Here is a 19,799-nt window from a genome sequence, read left to right as displayed (position 1 = left end):
GCCAACAAAAACAAAACCTGCAGTGCAAACTGTCTGTGTGAACAGTATGTCAACGTTATGTCTGACCTGATGCCTGAGCCAGGTGTCGGGGATCTCAGGTCTTCCTCTGTCTCTCAGCACGTTGTCCTTCATGCTCTCCACACAAGGGTGCTCTCGCACTTTTGAACCGTATGCAGGCTCATATTCCTTCACCTCTGCAAACATAAACACAGCTCATGGTCAAATAGAGGATCCACATCATCAATCACATCATCATCTTCTCTGTCTCAAGAGCAGAAAAAAAAATGCTCCATGTGTCATGTTGTCTGTGCCATCATGTTTCTGTTATTTGAACCACTTCCTGTTATTTTTGTGATGATAAGATGAAGATGATTTGGCCAAGTCCAACATAAAAATTAAACAACGCCACATTTCATGACGTGGTTTATAACACGGTGAATACTTTGGAAAAGAGGGTAACTGAGTGAAACAGGTGCCCTGTTGATTAATTTGAAAGTGTAAAGGCCTCCCGTTATGAAATCATCCTACAATTCTACAATTCTATTTAGCAGACGCTTTTATCCAAAGCGACGTACAACACAAGCAAGAATTTAGACTTAAGGAAAAAACCCTTAGTAAGTGCAAAAAGTGCTTCAGGTGTGATTGGTCACAGGTATTGCTGTCTAGTGGCAGAAGAAGTGCCGCACAGCACCCCCCCCCCCTTTTTTTTTTTTTTTGGAAACCAAAATAATAACCAGTAGCGATCTCAGCATCTGAGATTCAGCAATCTCAGTATCACTACTTACGATGACAATCAACATACAACATCACACAACTTTGTCAGTGCTAGATAATCATTAAGTGCTGGGTTTTGGACCATTTGACTTACTCTACCCCAAAGGGCAAAGAGGAGAAGAGTCAGGTTAAGTGCCTAGGTGTTCTCGGAACAACTGAGTTTTTTTTTCTCTTAAAAGTAGAAAGGGTCTCAGCAGAACGCACAGAGTTTGGAAGTTTGTTCCACCACTTGGGAACAACAGAAGAGAAGAGTCTGGCTAGAGATTTAGAGCCGTGCTGGGCTGGAAGCACCAGGCGTCTTTCGCATGCAGAGCGTAGTGGGCGAGAAGGAGAGTAGACCTGGATCAGGGATTCCAGGTAGGCTGGAGCAGTTCTTGTGATTGTTTTGTAAGCCAAGAGAAGTGCTTTGAATTTGACTCTGGCTGCCACTGGAAGCCAGTGAAGAGAAATTAGCAGCGGGGTGACATGTGCTCTTTTGGGCTGGTTGAAGACCAGACGTGCTGCTGCATTCTGGATCATCTGAAGAGGTTTGAATGAGCATGCAGGGAGGCCTGCCAGAAGAGAGTTGCAGTAGTCAATGCGTGAGATCACAAGAGCCTGAACCAGAAGCTGTGTGGCCTGTTGGGTCAGGAGGGGTCTGATCTTCCTGATGTCGTAGAGGGCATAACGACAAGACCGAGAAACTGAGGCCACATGAACCTTAAAGGTCAGCTGGTCATCAAACATGACACCCAGGTTTCTGGCTGAGTTTGTGGGCACAAGTAGGCTCGAGTCTAGTTGGACACTGATCCGAGGCTGAACAGATGGACAAGCTGGAAAGACCATGAGTTCGGTCTTAGACAGATTTAGCTGAAGGTGGCGTTCCTTCATCCATGTGGAGATATCAGCCAGACACGCTGATATCCGAGCTGAGACTGTTCTGTCATCAGGTGGAAAGGAGAGGAAGAGCTGAGTGTCATCAGCATAGCAGTGGTAGGAGAAACCGTGGGAGCGGATCACTGCACCGAGTGAGGTGGTGTACAGAGAGAAGAGTAGGGGACCAAGCACCGACCCCTGAGGAACCCCTGTCGATAGGCCATGTGACCTAGACACCTGTCCTCGCCATGACACTCTGAAGGATCTGCCTGTGAGGTAGGACTTGAACCACAATAGGACAGAACCTGAGATGCCGAGCTCAGAGAGTGTGGAGAGGAGGATTTGATGGTTCACCGTGTCAAAGGCAGCAGACAGGTCCAGCAGCAGTAGGACAGAGGATTGACCAGCAGCTCGAGCCAGTCTCAGTGACTCAGTGACTGACAGGAGTGAAAGTTTCAGTGGAATGGTCACACCTGAAGCCAGACTGAAAGGAGTCAAGTAGGTTGTTGTTCCGCAAGTGTTCAGAGACCTGGTTAAATACTGCGCGCTCCAGTATTTTCGACAGAAATGGTAGAAGTGAGACTGGCTTGTAGTTTTCAACCTGGGCGGGGTTGAGATTAGGCTTTTTGAGCAGTGGGGTGACACGGGCTTGCTTAAAAGTAGCAGGAAAAGTGCCAGTTTTTAGGGAGGAATTGACAATGTGTGTGACTGCAGGTTTGATAGTGGGCAGGATGGTCTGCAGGATACGGGTGGGTATTGGATCGAGAGGACATGTTGTAGGTTTTGAGCTCAGAAGAAGTCTGGAGACCTCATCCTCGGTCAGAGGAGCAAAAAAGCAGAGTGAAGCGGCAGTAGTGGGATTGAGCTGACTGGGCTGGTCAGGCTCAGAGAACTGGTTGCTGATTGCAGCCACCTTTTCAGTGAAAAAGGAGGCAAACATGTCTGGAGTCAGTGTAGTGGAAGGCTGAGCAGCTGGAGGAGAAAGCAAGGAGTTACACACCATAAACAGTTTTCTGGAATCAGTAGCAGCACAGAACTTGTTCTGATAGAAGGCTTTCTTAGCGGACTGCAAGGAAGAGATAAAGGAAGCAAGTTTCTGTTTGTATGAGGACAAATCTGTGGGTTCTTGGGATTTACGCCACTTTCTTTCTGCTGCCCTGAGTCCAGTTCTTTGTTCTCTCAGAACTTCAGAGAGCCATGGACTTGGTTGTTTTTTCTTGGCTGGTTTGGACACCAGGGGGCAGAGTTTGTCCAGAGAGGATGCCAGAGAGGAACAGAGTGTTTCTGTAGCCTCATTAACAGAAAGTGAGGAGAAGTGTGTGGTCAGGCATGGCAGAGCTCACCTCATCAGACAGCTGTGCTGCTGTGAGGGACTTATGGTTTCTGCGGAGGGAAATTGTCTGAGTGGGTGTCTGCAATTGCGGAAAGGCAGCTGCAAATTTTACCAAGAAATGGTCTGACAGGTGTAGAGGGGTAACTGTCACATCTGCTATGGAGCAGTTACGAGTCAGCACCAAGTCAAGGACTTTACCAGCTTTGTGGGTGGGAGGAGAAGGAGCTAGTACAAGTGCAAAGGAGGAGAGGAGTGCCAGAAAGTTGTTTGCCAGAGTACTGTCAATGTGAATGTTCATGTCTCCCATGACAATCAGTGGTGTGCCATCATCAGGGATGTCAGAGAGTAACATGTCCATTTCAGAGACAAAGCCATCCAGATTACCCCCTGGTGGGCAGTACACAACCAGAATATATGCTTTGATGGGAGCAGTGACATATTCAAATGTTGTGTTGCTGCTCAACGGACGCAGTGTGGAAAAAGACCAGTTGTCAGGAATGAGCACGCCAGCACCGCCTCCTCGTCCAGTGGAGCGAGGGGTGTGGCTTAGCGTAGCGGACTCGGAGAGTGCAGCTGGTATAGCTGAGTTTTCTGGGCGGATCCATGTCTCAGTCAGGGCTAGGACCTGAATGTCTGAGAGTTTCACCAGTGAACTGATGAATTCTGTCTTGTTAACTGCGGACTGACAGTTCCAAAGACCAAAGGTAACTGAGTGTGGGCTGGGACCACTTTCTGGGAGAGCGGACAGGTTTTGCGGATTGCGTGTACGGCAGACTGCGTCTTTTCCGGTTGCCAACAATGACCGGGATGCGTGAGAGACACATTGTGCGTTAGACTGAAAACATACAGGCGGCAGCGGTAGTCGGTGTCCTTGCTCGGTGGACTTGCGCAGGTAGACTCGCAGGTCTTTACCCTGTGTGGTCTTCACACTGTGTGGGCTGACGCTCAAGCATAGTCTGTGCCCTTTTAGGTACCTGAACACAGTCACAGCTGTTTCCAACTTGACTGATTGCGCCCAGCTGAACCGATCCTGTCTGGTTTCACTTGGGCAATCAATAGAGGGTGTGACCCGCGTCAGCTGACCTCACCTATTGTTGCAGAGAGAAACTGAAAGTCCAGTGCTAAGCACTTAACAACCCCCCAACACAAAAACAAACCCAAGCAAGATTCATCTTACCTAAGCTGGCTCAACCTTCTTCTGTCTAAGATTCAGTGCAATGAACAATGACCACACTGACAGCAAAACAAAGAAATCTGCTTCCACTACCAACCAGTTAGTTGCAACCTCTGACTGTCCAAAATGAACCAAAATAACAATCTGTCAATTTGTTTGCAGTATTTTATGTTGAAAAGGCAGTTCTGGGATTGAGTCAAGACCTTACGAAACCAAACTCACAACATCTGCAGTCTGTCTTCAGCTCCAAATAAAAGCTTGTAGGGTCTCTCAGTTGCAGTAAAATGAGACAGTAGTTGCTCCAAAGTCAACTTCCTTCACTCATTTGGGCCAGAAAAAGTGATGTAATTACCCAACACATAGTGTAGGCATCGTGCTCTATGTACCCAACCTCACAACCTGTCAGTCACTGAGTATTATTACTGTAACTTATGTTTATGATGATGCAACATCTGATTTTTTATCTAATGTTCACCAAAATTAGTTTAATAATCACTGTCATATTGAAGCAATCCTAAGGCGAATCTTATTCTTAGTAAAACACAATCAGTCCTTCCATCTGTCCTCTCACAAATCTCTGGCTGTTAAGGCTTACTAACACTGTGCATTGAGTAAGGATTTCAGTTTTTTCCTGACCTTGAAAATAATAATAATAATAATAATAATAATAACTTTATTTGTATAGCGCTTTCAACTCAAAGTGCTTTACAGAAACACACAACAGATAAAACCATAAGGCAATAACGGATAAAAACGATGACTAAGAATTAAAAACAATGGCTAAGAATTTAAAACAATGGCTAAGAATTTAAAACAATGGCTAAGAATAAGAACAGTGGCTAAGAGATAAAAACCATGACTAAGAAAAATAAAAATAAAAATAAAAACAGTGGCTAAGAAAATAAAACAAAAGCCAAGATAAAATAATGGCTAAGAACTGGTTAGGAGTCATATACCATAGAAAACAAGTGGGTCTTTAACTTAACTTTGAACACCTCTACTGTGCAAGCTTGCCGTATGTCAGTGGGGAGAGCATTCCATAAAGACGGTGCACGGGAATGAAAAGCCCGTGCACCGACTGTCCTCTTTTTAGTTCTAGGGACAGTCAGCATACCCGTCCCCTGGGAGCGCAAGGACCTTGCTGGTTCCAGTTCCTTTAACCAGTTAACCAGTTTAACCAGTTCCTTTAAATATGATGGTCCAATGCCATTCACAGCTTTATAAGTTAAAAGAAGTGTCTTAAAATCAGCTCTAATATGAACTGGAAGCCAATGGAGAGAAACTAGCACTGGAGTAATATGATCATATTTTTTTGCTCCTGTCAGAATGCGAGCTGCTGCATTCTGAACCATTTGTAGGCTGTGAAAGCTCTTCTTTGGCAAGCCAGACAGGAGAGCGTTACAATAATCCAGTCTTGAAAACACAAATGAGTGAATAAGAACCTCGGCATCATTAAAGGACAACAAAGAGTGGATCTTAGCAATCCTCCTAAGATGGAAGAAGGCTATTTTTGTCACCTCTCGTATGTGGGAGACAAATGTAAGAGACTGATCAAAGGTCACGCCAAGGTTTTTAACAGTGTCCTTGCACTGAATGATGCCATCATCTAAGGTGCAGCCAGCGATGTTGTTTAGATGATTTAGTCTCCCTGAACCAATCACCATCATCTCAGTCTTGTCCGAATTTAAACATAGGAAGTTTGCTGCCAGCCAGCTCTTCACCGCAGTCAAACAGGCCTTAAGCTTCAGTATATCCGAGCAACTGTCAACAGTAATTGGTGCATACAGTTGCAGGTCGTCCGCATAACAATGGAAGGCAATCCCGAAAGAACGTATAACATCACCCAATGACCCCAAGTATAAAGAAAACAACAAAGGACCCAGAACAGACCCCTGTGGAACCCCATACCTGACTGTCCGCCTCTTCGATATTACATTGTTGTGTTGGACACACTGAGATCTGTCGGACAAATATGATTTTAACCACTCGAACACTCTGCCTGAGATTCCATACATGTTTTTAAGCCTGTCAAGCAATATACCGTGCTCGACAGTCTCAAAGGCAGCGCTTAGGTCCAACAGTAGAAGAACTGATGTTGAGCCTGTTGAGCCTGAGTCAGTTGCCAATAGCAAATCATTCAGGACCTTTGTGAGTGCTGTTTCTGTAGAGTGATGGGACCGAAATGCAGACTGTAGTGGCTCAAAGTAATTATTGCGTGACAAGAAATTCACAAGTTGTTTTGAGACAACTTTCTCAAGGACCTTAGACAGAAATGAGATTTGAGACTGGCCTGTAGCTTACCAAGGAATTTGGGTCCAGACCTGGTTTCTTTAGTAAGGGTTTGACCACTGCAGATTTGAAACAGGCAGGGAAGACTCCAGTAGAAAGTGATAAATTCATGATAAAAAGGACATAGGGACCCAGAGTTGCCCATAACTCCTTAATGACCCAGGCTGGTAAAGGATCTAACAGGCATGTGGTAGCTCTAGACGACAAAACAATTTTAGTCAGCTCTACTAGTGAGGTGGACTCAAACTCTGAGAAACCCTGTCCAGAATAAGAGGGAGGGTTGACATCAGGAGTTAATACACCATTAGATGACTGGGGAATTCTGGCTCTAATAGCAGCTACCCTTTCATCAAAATAATCAGCAAAGTCAGAGGCAGATATTTCTGTTCCATCATTTTGCTTGTGGCCTTCTGTCAATTGAGCCACAGTGGCAAACAGGACTCTAGGGTTGTGTTTATTCTCGACTATCAACGCCGAATAATAATTTGCCTTTGCTGCTGCCATTATAGTCTGATATGTGGACAGGTTTTCGTGCCACCATTGAAAATGCACCTCCAGTCTAGAGCTGCGCCACTGGCGTTCAGCTTTCCTACAGATCTTTCTAAGAGCTAATAGATCGTCATTTAGCCAGGGTGCGTAGCTCTTATGACGGCACCTTCGAACCTTTGCTGGTGCTACCAGATTAAGCAAGTCGTGGAGAGTGGTATTTAGATTATCCACAAGACTGTCTAAAGAAAGGGTCTGACTAAAAATCTGATTAACAGCATCAGGCAGTCGTGAACACAGATCGGTCAATGCATTGGTGCTAATATAACGAGACAAATGTGTTCCCTGCAACTTAGTCTCTGAGCCCTTAGGCTTAGGAAGTAGGACATTAAAAACAATCCCAAAGTGATCAAACATTGGTAGTTGACAGATTTCATCTATTGACACAGATAGTCCATATCCTAGGACTAAATCCAGAGTGTGTCCCCGTTGATGAGTTGGACTAGACACAAACTGTGTAAGATTAAAAGATTCAATGATATTTAAAAAGTCCTTAACTAATGGTTTATCAGGACAACAGATGTGCATATCCATATCTCCCACGATCAGAATTCTGTCATAAAGTGGGACAAATCTAGATAAAAGATCTGCAAACTCAGAGATAAAATTCACATTATACTTAGGGGGACGATAGATTACAGCCATCAAACAGACACATGGTTTGTCCATTGTAAAAAGCTGCAACTCAAAACTGGTAAAAGCAGCATCATGAGAAATCCGCTTGCATTTAAAAGCATCACTGTAAACAGAAGCCACGCCCCCTGCTCGTCCGGTCAGTCTGGGAGTGCTGAAGAAAGTGGTGTTGGGAGGACAGAGTTCTGATAGAGCAGTCACTTCACCCTCACGCATCCATGTCTCAGTCAAGAACATAAACTGCAGGTCGTGAGACTCATAAAAGTCATGAAGGATAAAAGTCTTTTGAGACAGTGATCGAACATTCAGAAGGGCCATACGCATTTTCACTTCTTCACCGACAGCTGCCGGCACAACAGCGGGTATCTGCAAGTTATCCAGACACGCCCCGCCCCCTCCTCGCCGCCCCGCCCCTCTCCAGCTGGGGAAAAACAGCTGATCGGGCTGTAGATCAGTCGGACAGACCAGTCGAATCCACCGCAATCGATAGGTTAGATCCACGTCGCCGATCCAGGCAGCAGCAACAACCCGGTAAGATTCCCTCCGTGCCCTCGCTTTTATCTTTGTAATCGCCACATGTATTCCTGCTCGCGTACCACGAGCACGTTTGCGCCTCCTAATGTGCGGCGGATAAGGAAGCTCGTGGCGCCGTAACTCCTCCGGTACCGTGGCCAGGTGAGGAGGTAAACTTAACGCCTGCTCTCCACCAGTAACATGGGAGAGCTTTCCCAAAGAATTCAGGATGTTAAAAAGCACATGGCGCTCATAAACCAGTAGCAATTTGGTATTCTTAGCAAGCAATGACACCACTAAACATACAATAAGCAGGTAAACACAGACCGACGGACGGCGTGCCCTGACAGTCGGCGCCATCTTGAAAAATTTTTTAAAAACAACAGCAATAATCTCACCACACTGTCCATTTAGTTGCTGTTCTGGAGATTTCATTATCACATTGTCTTCAGCAGCAGATGGAGATTCTCCAGTTGTAATGGAATTGACTATTTCCTATTTTAAGAAATCTATGAAACTCTCTAACTGCACTGCCAAACGTGCTTTTTCAAATCAAATTATTATTATTTGTACTGGGGTTAGTATTGTGCTCAGCTCTCTGCTGTTTATATCTCCTGCCACGGAGCTGACATAAATACCACACATTTTCCTGCATTCCTACAATCTATACAATTGTCCTTAAATTTCTGAATGGAAAGTCTGGGACATTAGAGAAGTGGACAGACATAGAGGCTATCGCTGCAGGCTCCCTTAAGCAGCTCTTGGCATAAGCTATGAAAATAATTGAATTTGCAGTTTGAGAACATATTTCAAAAATGACTGCAACCAGAGCCTCAGTCTTACTTCTCCTTTTGCTGTCAGGGGTCCATGGTTAAAGACCTGGTATGTCCTATCTAACGGGCGGAGAGCAGTTTATGACAGTTTCCTTTTCAGATTATTTGTCTGAAACCTTTGAGGCCTGGAGGTTAGCTAAAACCTCTGTGTTTGGCTACACTGTCTGGGATCTGCTGTCTTGAAAGAAAAAAACAGCTACATGTTTAGCACTCGAGAACTTAGACTTCTAACAGGTGTATGAGACTGATTCCACATCGATGCAGAACTGTGTCAAAAGAGGTGGAAATGAACCTGCATTAATTCTAATGAACCACAACCTGTTATCAAAACAAAACTTTCTCTCTCCGTCCAAATGAAGCATTGGCACATCTCCTCAGAGAACAGGCACTTAAACTAATATGGCGTTTAGCATGTGTGATTGAACACAATAGGTGAAGGAATGTTTACTGATAAATGTGTAGATGCTTGTACCATATAAGACACATGCATGAGCTGTAAGAGAGAGAGATTCACATTGGTCCCGAATCTTCTCCCTGGCAGACCATGGTGCCTGGTGGATGCTGAACTTTGTTGTAATAAATTGATTCTTATGCAACCAAGTCAGTGTCAGCGGAGGTTTCTTCATCGTCTGCACATCATTGCTACTTAAGAAACAAGACAGCACTCTTTACAATATCCCATGAGAGTGGTTGCTGTTGTTCTCTATATCTTCATGGCTATCATCGGTCGTAGGCATGAGGGCACAAGCCGAGTGAGCACTCACATGTTTACTCACAGTTTTACAAGTGCCATTTATAATCAAACATTATACAACAAGTAGTTCTGACCAAGCAATCTGATTACGGGACTCGAGGTAACGGAGATCATGGCAGTGAGTGGACACACACTGCCGTGACGAACTGTCTTATCAAATTAACTCATCTGAATCTCATAGGCCCTCAAAGTGTCTGTTAACAGACTCTTATTTCACTGAAAATAACAGAGATAAATGTTCATGATACTAAGCAGCTGGTCTGTGCATAACGTAAAGACTAAGCTAACACAGATTAGCAAGCAGCGTGCAAGAAAATGTTTATGTGTTGCTAGGCGACAGCTGTCACGTCCAGCGGTTGCGGAACTATTTGTGTCGGCGGAGCCAAAAAAATCATTAAATAAACAAACAAATCATAATGTGTTGTTACTTGTTAATATTGACAAATAAAAGACGCTTGTAGAACTGTTGTATAAAAGCAATATCACAGTTGAGGTTGTGTCATCACAGCCGTGATGATATACCAGCACAACATCACTCCCTCTCGTGTGATATTGCTTAAATATTTCCGCATTAGTGCAGGTGGGGGGAAGAAGCATGCTTAACGTAATGGTCACTATGTTGATCATGAGAATTACAGTGCTTGTAAATACAGCGGAACAAATGAAAAGTATCAGCCATCTCACTAATGGTGTAAACTATAAACTAACACAAAGACAACATTAATCAGCATAAACCATCACGTTCTGCACAGATATGTATAATCACTGACAAAAAAGTGATATTTGTGTGTATAACCAGAAAACAGCCCAGATCTAGTCATGATGGATAAATTTAGGCTAAGTGATTGGAACCGCAGTGAAACGTGAAAAGCTAAACAGCATCAAGAAGCAGAATATTATGCTAGATAACAAAATTTATTAATTTTCTGAAATGGTGATACCTCCATCTTTTTTCATTAATTTTGACTTTTGGACTTAACCTTGCTCTTAAGTTATTGGAAATGTTTGTCATCCTGTGGCATCCTCCATCAGCTGTGCCATGACACAGAGCTACTAGCTTAAAAATACAGGTAGTTTGCAGGGGTAGTTGTTAAATTTTTTGTCCGCAGATATCTTAGTCATAGCCTGACTGCGCAACTTAAGCATTTCTTTATTTACATCTGGTGTATTAATTTAGTTTGGGGAAACCCCACAATCTCCTGAAAGTATATGCACAAGTTGGCCAGCAGACTGAAGAGGGACTAGAAAATGTGTCCATTGCTAATAATTACTGTGTATCATCCCTGTAAAAATAAGAAAAAAAACTACATTAAAACAATCTCAAAATAGATATATGTTGCATGTTATCATGTTGTACTTTGACATTTTGGGAAAAACAAAATTATTTGCTTTCTTGTGGAGATTGAGATGAGAAGAACAATATGTCTCATGTCTGTGCATGAAGAACAATGCTAGAGCCACTAGGCAGGGTTCCTAGCTTAGTATAAACATTAAACGTACTCTCTACAAAGTTAAAAAAAAATATTCCAATAAGTCTAATGCTTACAAATGGAGCTGTATTACATTTATTTTCAATCAGAAATGTACTTGATTACACACCACTCACCAAAAGTTACTATAGTAGATGTCTTTCCGTTAGTGCTGTAGCTAAATTGAAGGAAATTATTCCATTAATTAGTATTAACAGTATTAAATTCAATACTAGGGATGCTGTTCTTAAATTGGAGTCTCGAATCATCAGTCAGAGACTCCCAGTCGACTGAGATTGCTTTAAGTCGAGCACATAGCAAAACCGCACTGTAAGCTGAAGAAGTGGTGAACTTACAGCTAACATCAAGTTGATATGATAAGCCTACATTCTCTAGCTTTTGTTTGACATCTAGTGTCAGCAAAAATGATGTTGCACATTTATGAGCTGTTGTTAGTACCGTTAGCTTGTTTGCTATATATATAAGTTAATGCCACTGTCACAATGAACGTAACAAATTGTTAAATATTTATATTAATTTATTTATTCATTGTCCATCACTGCCTGTTCTTGTAATTATAGCAATTGGGATGGAGCCTATCCCAGCTGTCATTGGGCGACAGTGGGCTACACCCTGAACAGGTTGCCAGACTATCGGAGGGCTGTATTGACAGACAACCTTCACACTCACGTTCACACAGATGCGCAATTTAGAGTCACCAATTAACCTAACCTGCATGTTTTTAGACTGTGGGAGGAAGCTGTAGAACCCGTAGAGAACCCACACAGACACCGGCAGAACATGCAAACTCAGGTTCAAATCAGGGACCCTCTTGTTGTCAAGTCAATTTTATATATATAGCCCATTTTCACAAAGCACGGTTTTCCTCAGGGGGCGGCAGAGGTAATGAGGGATCCCTCTTCCAGGATGGACAGATGAGCAATAGATGTCGTAAATAACAGTTGAAATAGATTCATGACAAGAAGGAAAAAGAAAGAGAGAGGGGAAGAGAGAAGGAGAGCGAGGGAGAGAGGGGGAGAGATGCACAGCAATAATGGAAACAGATGCATGTCATATTACGTTAACGATAGGTGTGAAATTACTAAATTTACTCTATGATAATAATGTGGATGTTGATAAGAGTCTCGTGCGTATATTGATAGTGGAGGCGTGGCTCATAATAAAGGCAGTAGAGGGTTGCGTCAAGCATGATTACAGCATCGGCGCTACCAGGACCCACAACACAGGCGTAGCTTCAGGCAGGACCACAGCAGTGGCAAAACCAAGGCCACAGTCAGGGCGAGCCGGGGGTACAGTATTAGTGCAGCCACAGCACGAGCACGACCAAAGGCAGGATCACAGCACCAGCACAGCTTTCACCACAATCAACCGCAGCCAAGGTTGCTGCCAGGATCCGGGAAAACTTGGAGACAAGGGAGCAGGAATGGTTCGGAGAGGGAAAGCAGTTGGCGTAATGCAGTGAGTGTTAGGCAGTAAACAGACATGAGCGTTTTCAGATGGAGGGAGAAAGAGAAGCGAAAGGAGCTCAGTTTATCAGTTCAACTAAAACATAAGAAACTCGTACTCCAGAAAAGGATAAGCGTTTAATGAAGAACCTAAGTCACTAATCAGTAATTATGACTAAAGTATAAAGGCCAGAGAGCAATAATAAAAAAGAAAGAAAGAAAGAGGAGGCAAAGCCAGAAAGACAGATGAAAGAAGAAAGATGAGGCTGCAGTGCTAACCACTACAATACCGTGCCACCCTGAATATTTGCATTGAACAACCAAATCTGATTTGACTGTCATAATTCTGACCCATACAGAGGGTACAGCCCTTTTCAATACCATGTCTCAATGTAACAGAAGACACTACTAACACACATACTAACTTTAGTCTCTTCCAAATTGAATATCTTGTTGATAGTGCTGCTGGCTCACTGGGATCAACTCTTGACTCCGTTGTACCTCTTTAAAAAAGGGTTATGAAACAAAAGAATTAGCTCCATGGTATAATCCCCAAACCCGCAAATTAAAGCAAATTATCATGAAAATTTTAAAGGATTAGCATTCAACCAACCTGCTAGAATCTTTTTTAGTCAAACAAGACTTAAAACATATAGGAAGGCTGTCAGCAATCCAAGAGCAAACTTTTACTCTTCATCAATAGGGAATTATAGGAACAATCCCTTTTTTCTTTTTTTAGCACTGTAGCCAGGCTGACAGAGTCACAACCAGTGTTGCCAACTTGCCGACTTTGTCGCTATATCTAGCGACTTTCCAGACCCCCTTGGCAACTTAATTAGTCAAAATCAACAAGCGACAAATCTAGTGACTTTTCATGGTCATTTGGGGAATGATTGTGTTGACAAAGCTCCGCAAAAAGCATCTAATATATTCCAATTCACGTTACAACTGAGCTCACAAGAGTTGAGTACAGCGAGGTTGGCCGCCGTCTCCTCTTCTTCTCCACTCACACAGCACTCATGCAGCCAGTCTGACCAGAAGCCCCGCAGTCCCAACCTGCAGCAGACTCTGTGACTGCTCTGATCGAGAGCTGCCTGCCCTGAATGAATGAATCACACATGCACAGCTTATGACCAATCACAGACAATTACAGTTACAGCAGAGCCGTTGTTCAGTACATATTTGTGGATATGCTTTTGTCTTTTTTAGTTTCACACCCAAAAATCCCTCACACAGTTTACTCTGTCTCAGTCGGTCTCACTCACACACTCAGTCAATTCCTTGTCCCTCTCCTCATTCCTTTGGCCAAATATAAGCTACAAGATCCCGTTTTTGTAGAATTGTTTTTGTGTAGATGATGTTTTTTGTGAATAGTTATATGGCAACAAAAAAAGTTTGTAAATATGTTAATACTTAGTATGTAAACTACCTGGTCAGCCGTTTCTATTAATTTTGCCTCTTTCAGAATTCCCTATTATGCAAATTAGTTGATTACATCATCTAGCTACTTCTAGCTACTTTTGGGAGCGCCAATAGCTACTTCCCTTACAGAGGAGTTGGCAACACTGGTCACAACTCAATAGAGCCTTGTATTCCTTAAGGACACAACAGTAAAAAAATTTATGAAAAAAATTTTAATTATTAGTAAGGCCTGAAATTTGTTTGAATGTTTTTCTCCCATCTGCCTTATCATCCAAGCCATCAACTTGCCTGTTAGACGCCATCCAGACTAGGCTACTTATGGAAGTTTTATCCTTAGTTAACAGCTTTTTATTGGATATGATCAATATGTCTTTATTAACAGGCTATGTACGACTGTCCTTTAAAGTAGCTGTGACTCTTCTAAAAAAGCCCACTCTCGATCCAGAGGTTTTGACAAACTACAGCCTGATATAATCTCTAATCTCCCCTTCACCTCTAAAATCCATGAGAAAGTAGTTGCCAATCAGCTCTGTGACTTTCTCCGAGATAATAGTTTACAAACTTATTTGAGAATTTTCAGTCAGGAAGAGTGCATCACAGTAAAGAGATTGCACTTGTAAAAATTACAAATGATTTAGTGATTGTCTCTGATAAAGGACTGGTCTCTGGATTTGTTTTATTAGATCTCAGTGCCGCATTTGATGCAACTGACTCAAATCCTACTACAAAGACTGTAACTTTTAATTGGCCTTAAAAGAACAGCGCCAAGCTGGTTTAAATTGTATTAATCAGATCAGTCTCAGTTTGTTCGTGGTAACAATGAAATCTCTTTCCATACTGAAGTTTGTTACAAGGTTCTGTGCTCGGACCATTTCTGTTCACCTTATATGTGCTTCCCCTTGGCAACATTATTAGAAATCACTCTGTAAATGTCCATTGTTATGCAGACGATACACATCTATATTTGTTGATAAAACCAGAAAAAACAATCAGTTATCTAAATTACAAGCATTTTTTTAAGAACACATAAGCTTGGATAAACCGCAATTTCCTGATGTTAAATTCAGACAAAACAGGAGTTACTGTACTCGGTCCCAAACACCTCAGTAACTCTGTATCTAAAGATATGGTTAGATGGCATTGCCTTGGCCTCCAGTGCCACAGTAAGGAACCTCAGAGTTATATTTTCTACAATTCTACAATTCTACAATTTCATTTAGCAGATGCTTTTATCCAAAGCGACGTACAACACAAGCAAGAATTTAGACTTAAGGAAGAAACCCTTAGTAAGTGCAAAAAGTGCTTCAGGTGTGATTTGTCACAGGTATTGACGTCTAGTGGCAGAAGAAGTGCCTTTGGAAACCAAAGTAACAACCAGTAATAACCAGTAGCGATCTCAGCATCTGAGATTCAGCAATGTCAGTATCACTACTTACGATGACAATCAACATACAACATCACACAACTTTGTCAGTGCTAAATAATCATTAAGTGCTGGGTTTTGGACCATCTGACTTACTCTACCCCAAAGGGCAAAGAGGAGAAGATTTTTTTACTAAGATTTCTCCTTTAACTCTCCGATAAAACAAACTTCAAGAACTACATTCTTCCACTTGCTTAATACTGCAAAAAAAATAGGCATATCCCGTCTCAAATAGACACAATAAGTCCAGTCATTTGTTACTTCTAGGATGGATTATTGTGATTTCTTATTATCAGGTTGCTCTAACAAGTCTCTAAAGACCCTCCAACTGATCAAGAAGGCTGCCGCACATGTACTAAAAGGAACCAAGAAAATGGATCATATTTCTCCTGTTTTAGCTTCTCTGCACTGGCTCCTTGTAAAATCCAGAACTGGATTTAAAATCCTTCTCCTTACTTACAAAGCTCTTAATGGTCAAGTGTCGTCTTCAAAACTCTTAGTTCTCTATTATCCTTCCAGAACTCTGTGCTCTGAAAACGCAGGGTTACTTGTGATTTCTAGAGTCTCCAAAAGCAGAATGGGAGCCAGAGCCTGCAGCTACCACGCTCTTCTTTTGTGGAAACATCTTCAAGTTTTGGTCTGGGAGGCAGACACCATCTCCACATTTGGGCTGGCTCAGACTTGCCTTGAACCAGCCCCTTGGTAGACTTATTTAGGCCTTGTCTGCTGGGAGACCTCCTATGATACACTGAGCTCTTCTCTCCTTCTCTCGCTCTCTTCATTAGCATTGATGTCCTATTACTGCATAACACTAACTCGGCTTCTCTGGATGTTTTTGATCCTGTTCCAGGTTTTTTTAGGGGAGTTTTTTCCTTTGCCCTTGGACCCTCACTGTGAGGGTCCAAGGGTAGAGGGATGTTGTATGCTGTAAATCCCTGTGGGGAAAGGTGATATTATAATTATTATAATAATAGGCTTAATAAATAAAATTGGCTTGACTTAAAAAATGTATGGTTTTAGGTGGAGTTACGCATTGTAATTATTGATTAACAAACAACATTTATCTGTTTGTTCAACATTTCTTTGCAAACAAGACTGCAGAGAGTCACTGCGCCTTGAAATACTTTCAGCAAGTGACTGTCTCATTGCTTTTCTGTTTGTGGTTGGATCAAACAAGGATTAACAACATGTTCATTCGTAAACTTCAGACCCTAAGGTAGGCACAGTTTTAAACTTTTGAAAAAAGCCAGGCCAGCTATTTCTCTCTTCCTCCAGCCTTTATGCTAAGCTGATTGCCTCCTTGTCTCAACCAGGACGTAAACAGGAAGTGGTATGTAACTCTGCTATCCAAACTTCACCTGTTTGATAGGAGTCCCGCCCTGAACACATCTATGTGACAATTTTAAGTGACAATGAGAGCACCACCTATTGGCACAATAGATGCCTGAAGACATCTGTAGAGCAATTTTCAATCATAGTCATAGCACCACCTATTGGTAGCAGGAAGTTACTTTTTTTACTCTTTGATTTTTCCCTTGTAGCAGGTTAACTCAGTTTATCTCATATTCAATTAGAATACTGCAAATACTTTCATGATGCACAGAAATTAAACTTTTGAGCTTTCATCAAATGGGGTTACCAAAGTTTGACAATATTCGCCATAAAACTGGAAGCACTTTTTGATGCACCAAGTCACCAAACGTGGCACGCACAATAGAAGCCAAAAAATGTAATATCTGATATGATTTTTGTTGCACTGATGTGCAAAAATGGCTCTGTCGCGCCCCCTACAGATATCAACGAAGCAGCCCCTGCCGTGCATTTCGCCTAGGGATATGAAACTTGGTAGGCATGTGCAACAGCCCAAGACCTAAAAAAGACTCTTGGACCCATACCCTAAACCTAGCAGGAAGTCGGCCATTTGTGTGGCCCCCACTGGAAGTACTACACCATGTGAAATATCTCGCTTAAGGGTTCAAACTCTCCACATACTTTCTCCGACTTTTACTGAAATGAATGATTGCATCACCCAGAGTCAGTAGCCCCGACTTGTGTGAGGGTGCGAGGGCCCGTTCATCACTGCTTGCAGCTTTAATTTTTATTAGATGTTCTTGTACCACTCCTCTTTTGTTTATTTTAGATTTAAACAATTTGCTGCTGCCCAGCAGACTTTGTGCATAGCACTTATCTATTCTTATTAACCTTTCAAAGCGCTTTCACTCTACATGTCACATTCACCCATTCACACATGCATTCATACACTGGTGGCCGGGGCTGCTGTACAAGGTGCCACCTGCGACTCAGTAACCCTTCATATGCGCACTTCAGTGACAAAGCATCAGGAGCAATTTGGGGTTCAGTATCTTGCCCAAGGATACTTCATGTTGACTGAAGGAGCCAGGGATCAAACCGCTGATCTGACTGATTTGACGCCATAATTAAAAGTCAGGTCTTAACATGACATGACTAGATCTGATGGAACTGCACAGCTAGTAATAATTCTTTGGGGGTGCATCATTTAAATCATTACATTTAAATCATACACAAGTATGGTTTAGTGCAACTTTATAAATATTCCTAAATGCACCTCAAGATTTACCTCATTTTCAAACACTGAAGGAGATTTGGATTGGGTTTCCATTCGTGCTGCATTCATCAACCACATTCCACCGACATAACATAAGTTTCAATTACACAATGTGATTAAATATACAATGTGGGGCTTTGTTTATATTTCAGTAACAAAAATAATTAAAATTTTTGCTTTAAAAGGAAAATCCATTATATCTTACGTTATCTTGTCTGTTTTGTTTGTCTTTGTTATTACGCTGCATTTATTGCTTCCAACTGGATGACTCTTTTGGATCTAAAAAAACCACAAATTATGGTATTATAGGAATCCCATCTGGGCAAATAAAGATTATAGACAGGTCTGTGTGTAACATATGGGAATACATGACGTGGATTAAATCAGTTGGGCAACTTTACTTTGACAAGATCATGCCCATTTAACTCTATTTATGACACCAGAGTGTCTGCATTTTAAAGAAAACTTTTTTTTCAAATTTCAAGGAGCACTTTCATCCATTTATTCGAAAATAAAAGTGGATACATTCTCTGCATTCTAGTTATCCTACATGACTGTACATATTATTAAAGGTTCAGGCTACTAGTTCTTGTTATACAGTGACAGCAGGTTTGTGTGTCATCTGGGAGTCTGATGGTAATGTCTGTCAGGATTGCACATCAAAGTAGCTCCAGGTCAGCAGCATTTTAGGAATGTCTAATATGTGAGGGAGACAACCTCAGCTCTGCTGCTGCCCTTCTTTGAGAAAGAAATCAGGAAGACAGAAAAAACAAGAATCTGCACTGTACCTGTTTCAGCTGTGTGTGTGTTTGTGTGTGGGTGCGTGTGTGTCTATGTTTGTGAGGTTTAAATGTCCTCACAATATTTAAGTGAGGACATTTTTCTATGGAGAACAAACAATCTCAAAATGAATTAAAGCTGCAAGCAGCAATGAACGGGCCCTCACACCCCCACGCATGTAGGGGTTTCTTACAGAACTCCATCTGACATAGTTGCTCATATCTGTGAAAGTTAGATAATGCATGCAGAGTTTTCTCCCTGGAGTGAGAAATGTCACATGACATAATATTTCCAGTGGCCACTAGGTGGCAGTGGAGGGGACATAATTTCCATGTCATCTTGGTGAATATCACTTATTTAACAAACCATGTAAATTTCATGTCAGTCAAAGGATAATTGTGTTACAAGGTATACTTCCTGTTGCCAGTAGGTGGCACATTGAGTATCATAGTTACCTTATGTGTTGATGTGTTCAGGGCTGCCACCTGATCACACCCATAAAATTTGAGGATAATCAGTTAATACAAAGTAAAGTTAATTTAGCTTCCTGTTTGGTGGCGAAAACAGAATTGCCACGCCAACAGTGTTCATTGAAAACATGATCTTCACAAAGTGGCATCATGAAGGTCTCAAAGCACCTTTTGTTACCAAGTTTGAGCTGAAGGTGGTAAATCTGTAAGGGGATGCACCTAAAAATGTAAATCATGTAACTTCATGTTTCCAGTAGGTGGCAGTATGCCGATAAGTGAAATGATGAATGCAGATGTGTTCAGGTCAGGATCAAGCATGAGAAACAGGAGAATTAAATGCGGACTTTTGAACATCAGATCCCTATCATCTAAATCTCTTTTAGTCAGTGATTTAATATAGAATAGAATAGAATAGAATAGAATATTCCTTTATTGATCCCCCATTGGGGGAAATTTCAAATGTTACAGCAGCATGAAA

At 42.1% G+C, this 19,799-nt stretch overlaps 1 protein-coding gene across 4 annotated transcripts in view; it reads right to left on the bottom strand.

The window, feature by feature from the left end:
• LOC121945114 (TGF-beta receptor type-2-like) overlaps positions 1-19,799 on the bottom strand; it is a 90,495-nt gene that overhangs the window by 6,765 nt on the left and 63,931 nt on the right. For all 4 annotated transcript variants that reach the window (XR_006105943.2, XM_088084920.1, XM_042489139.2 and 1 more), the window contains one exon: positions 67-194. Coding sequence is in view for 3 of the 4 variants with exons in the window: in XM_088084920.1 (XP_087941046.1) it covers positions 67-194 (128 nt within the window). In the remaining variant the exon portion in view is untranslated. The remainder of the gene's footprint in view (positions 1-66; positions 195-19,799) is intronic.

The sequence above is a fragment of the Plectropomus leopardus genome, chromosome 11 (genome assembly GCF_026936395.1).
Source record: "Plectropomus leopardus strain MGB_pleo_1.0 chromosome 11, ASM2693639v1, whole genome shotgun sequence".
Classification (NCBI taxonomy): Eukaryota; Metazoa; Chordata; class Actinopteri; order Perciformes; family Serranidae; genus Plectropomus; species Plectropomus leopardus.
The sequence above is the reverse complement of the archived record's forward strand: the minus strand, read 5'-3'. Positions and strand labels throughout refer to the sequence as shown.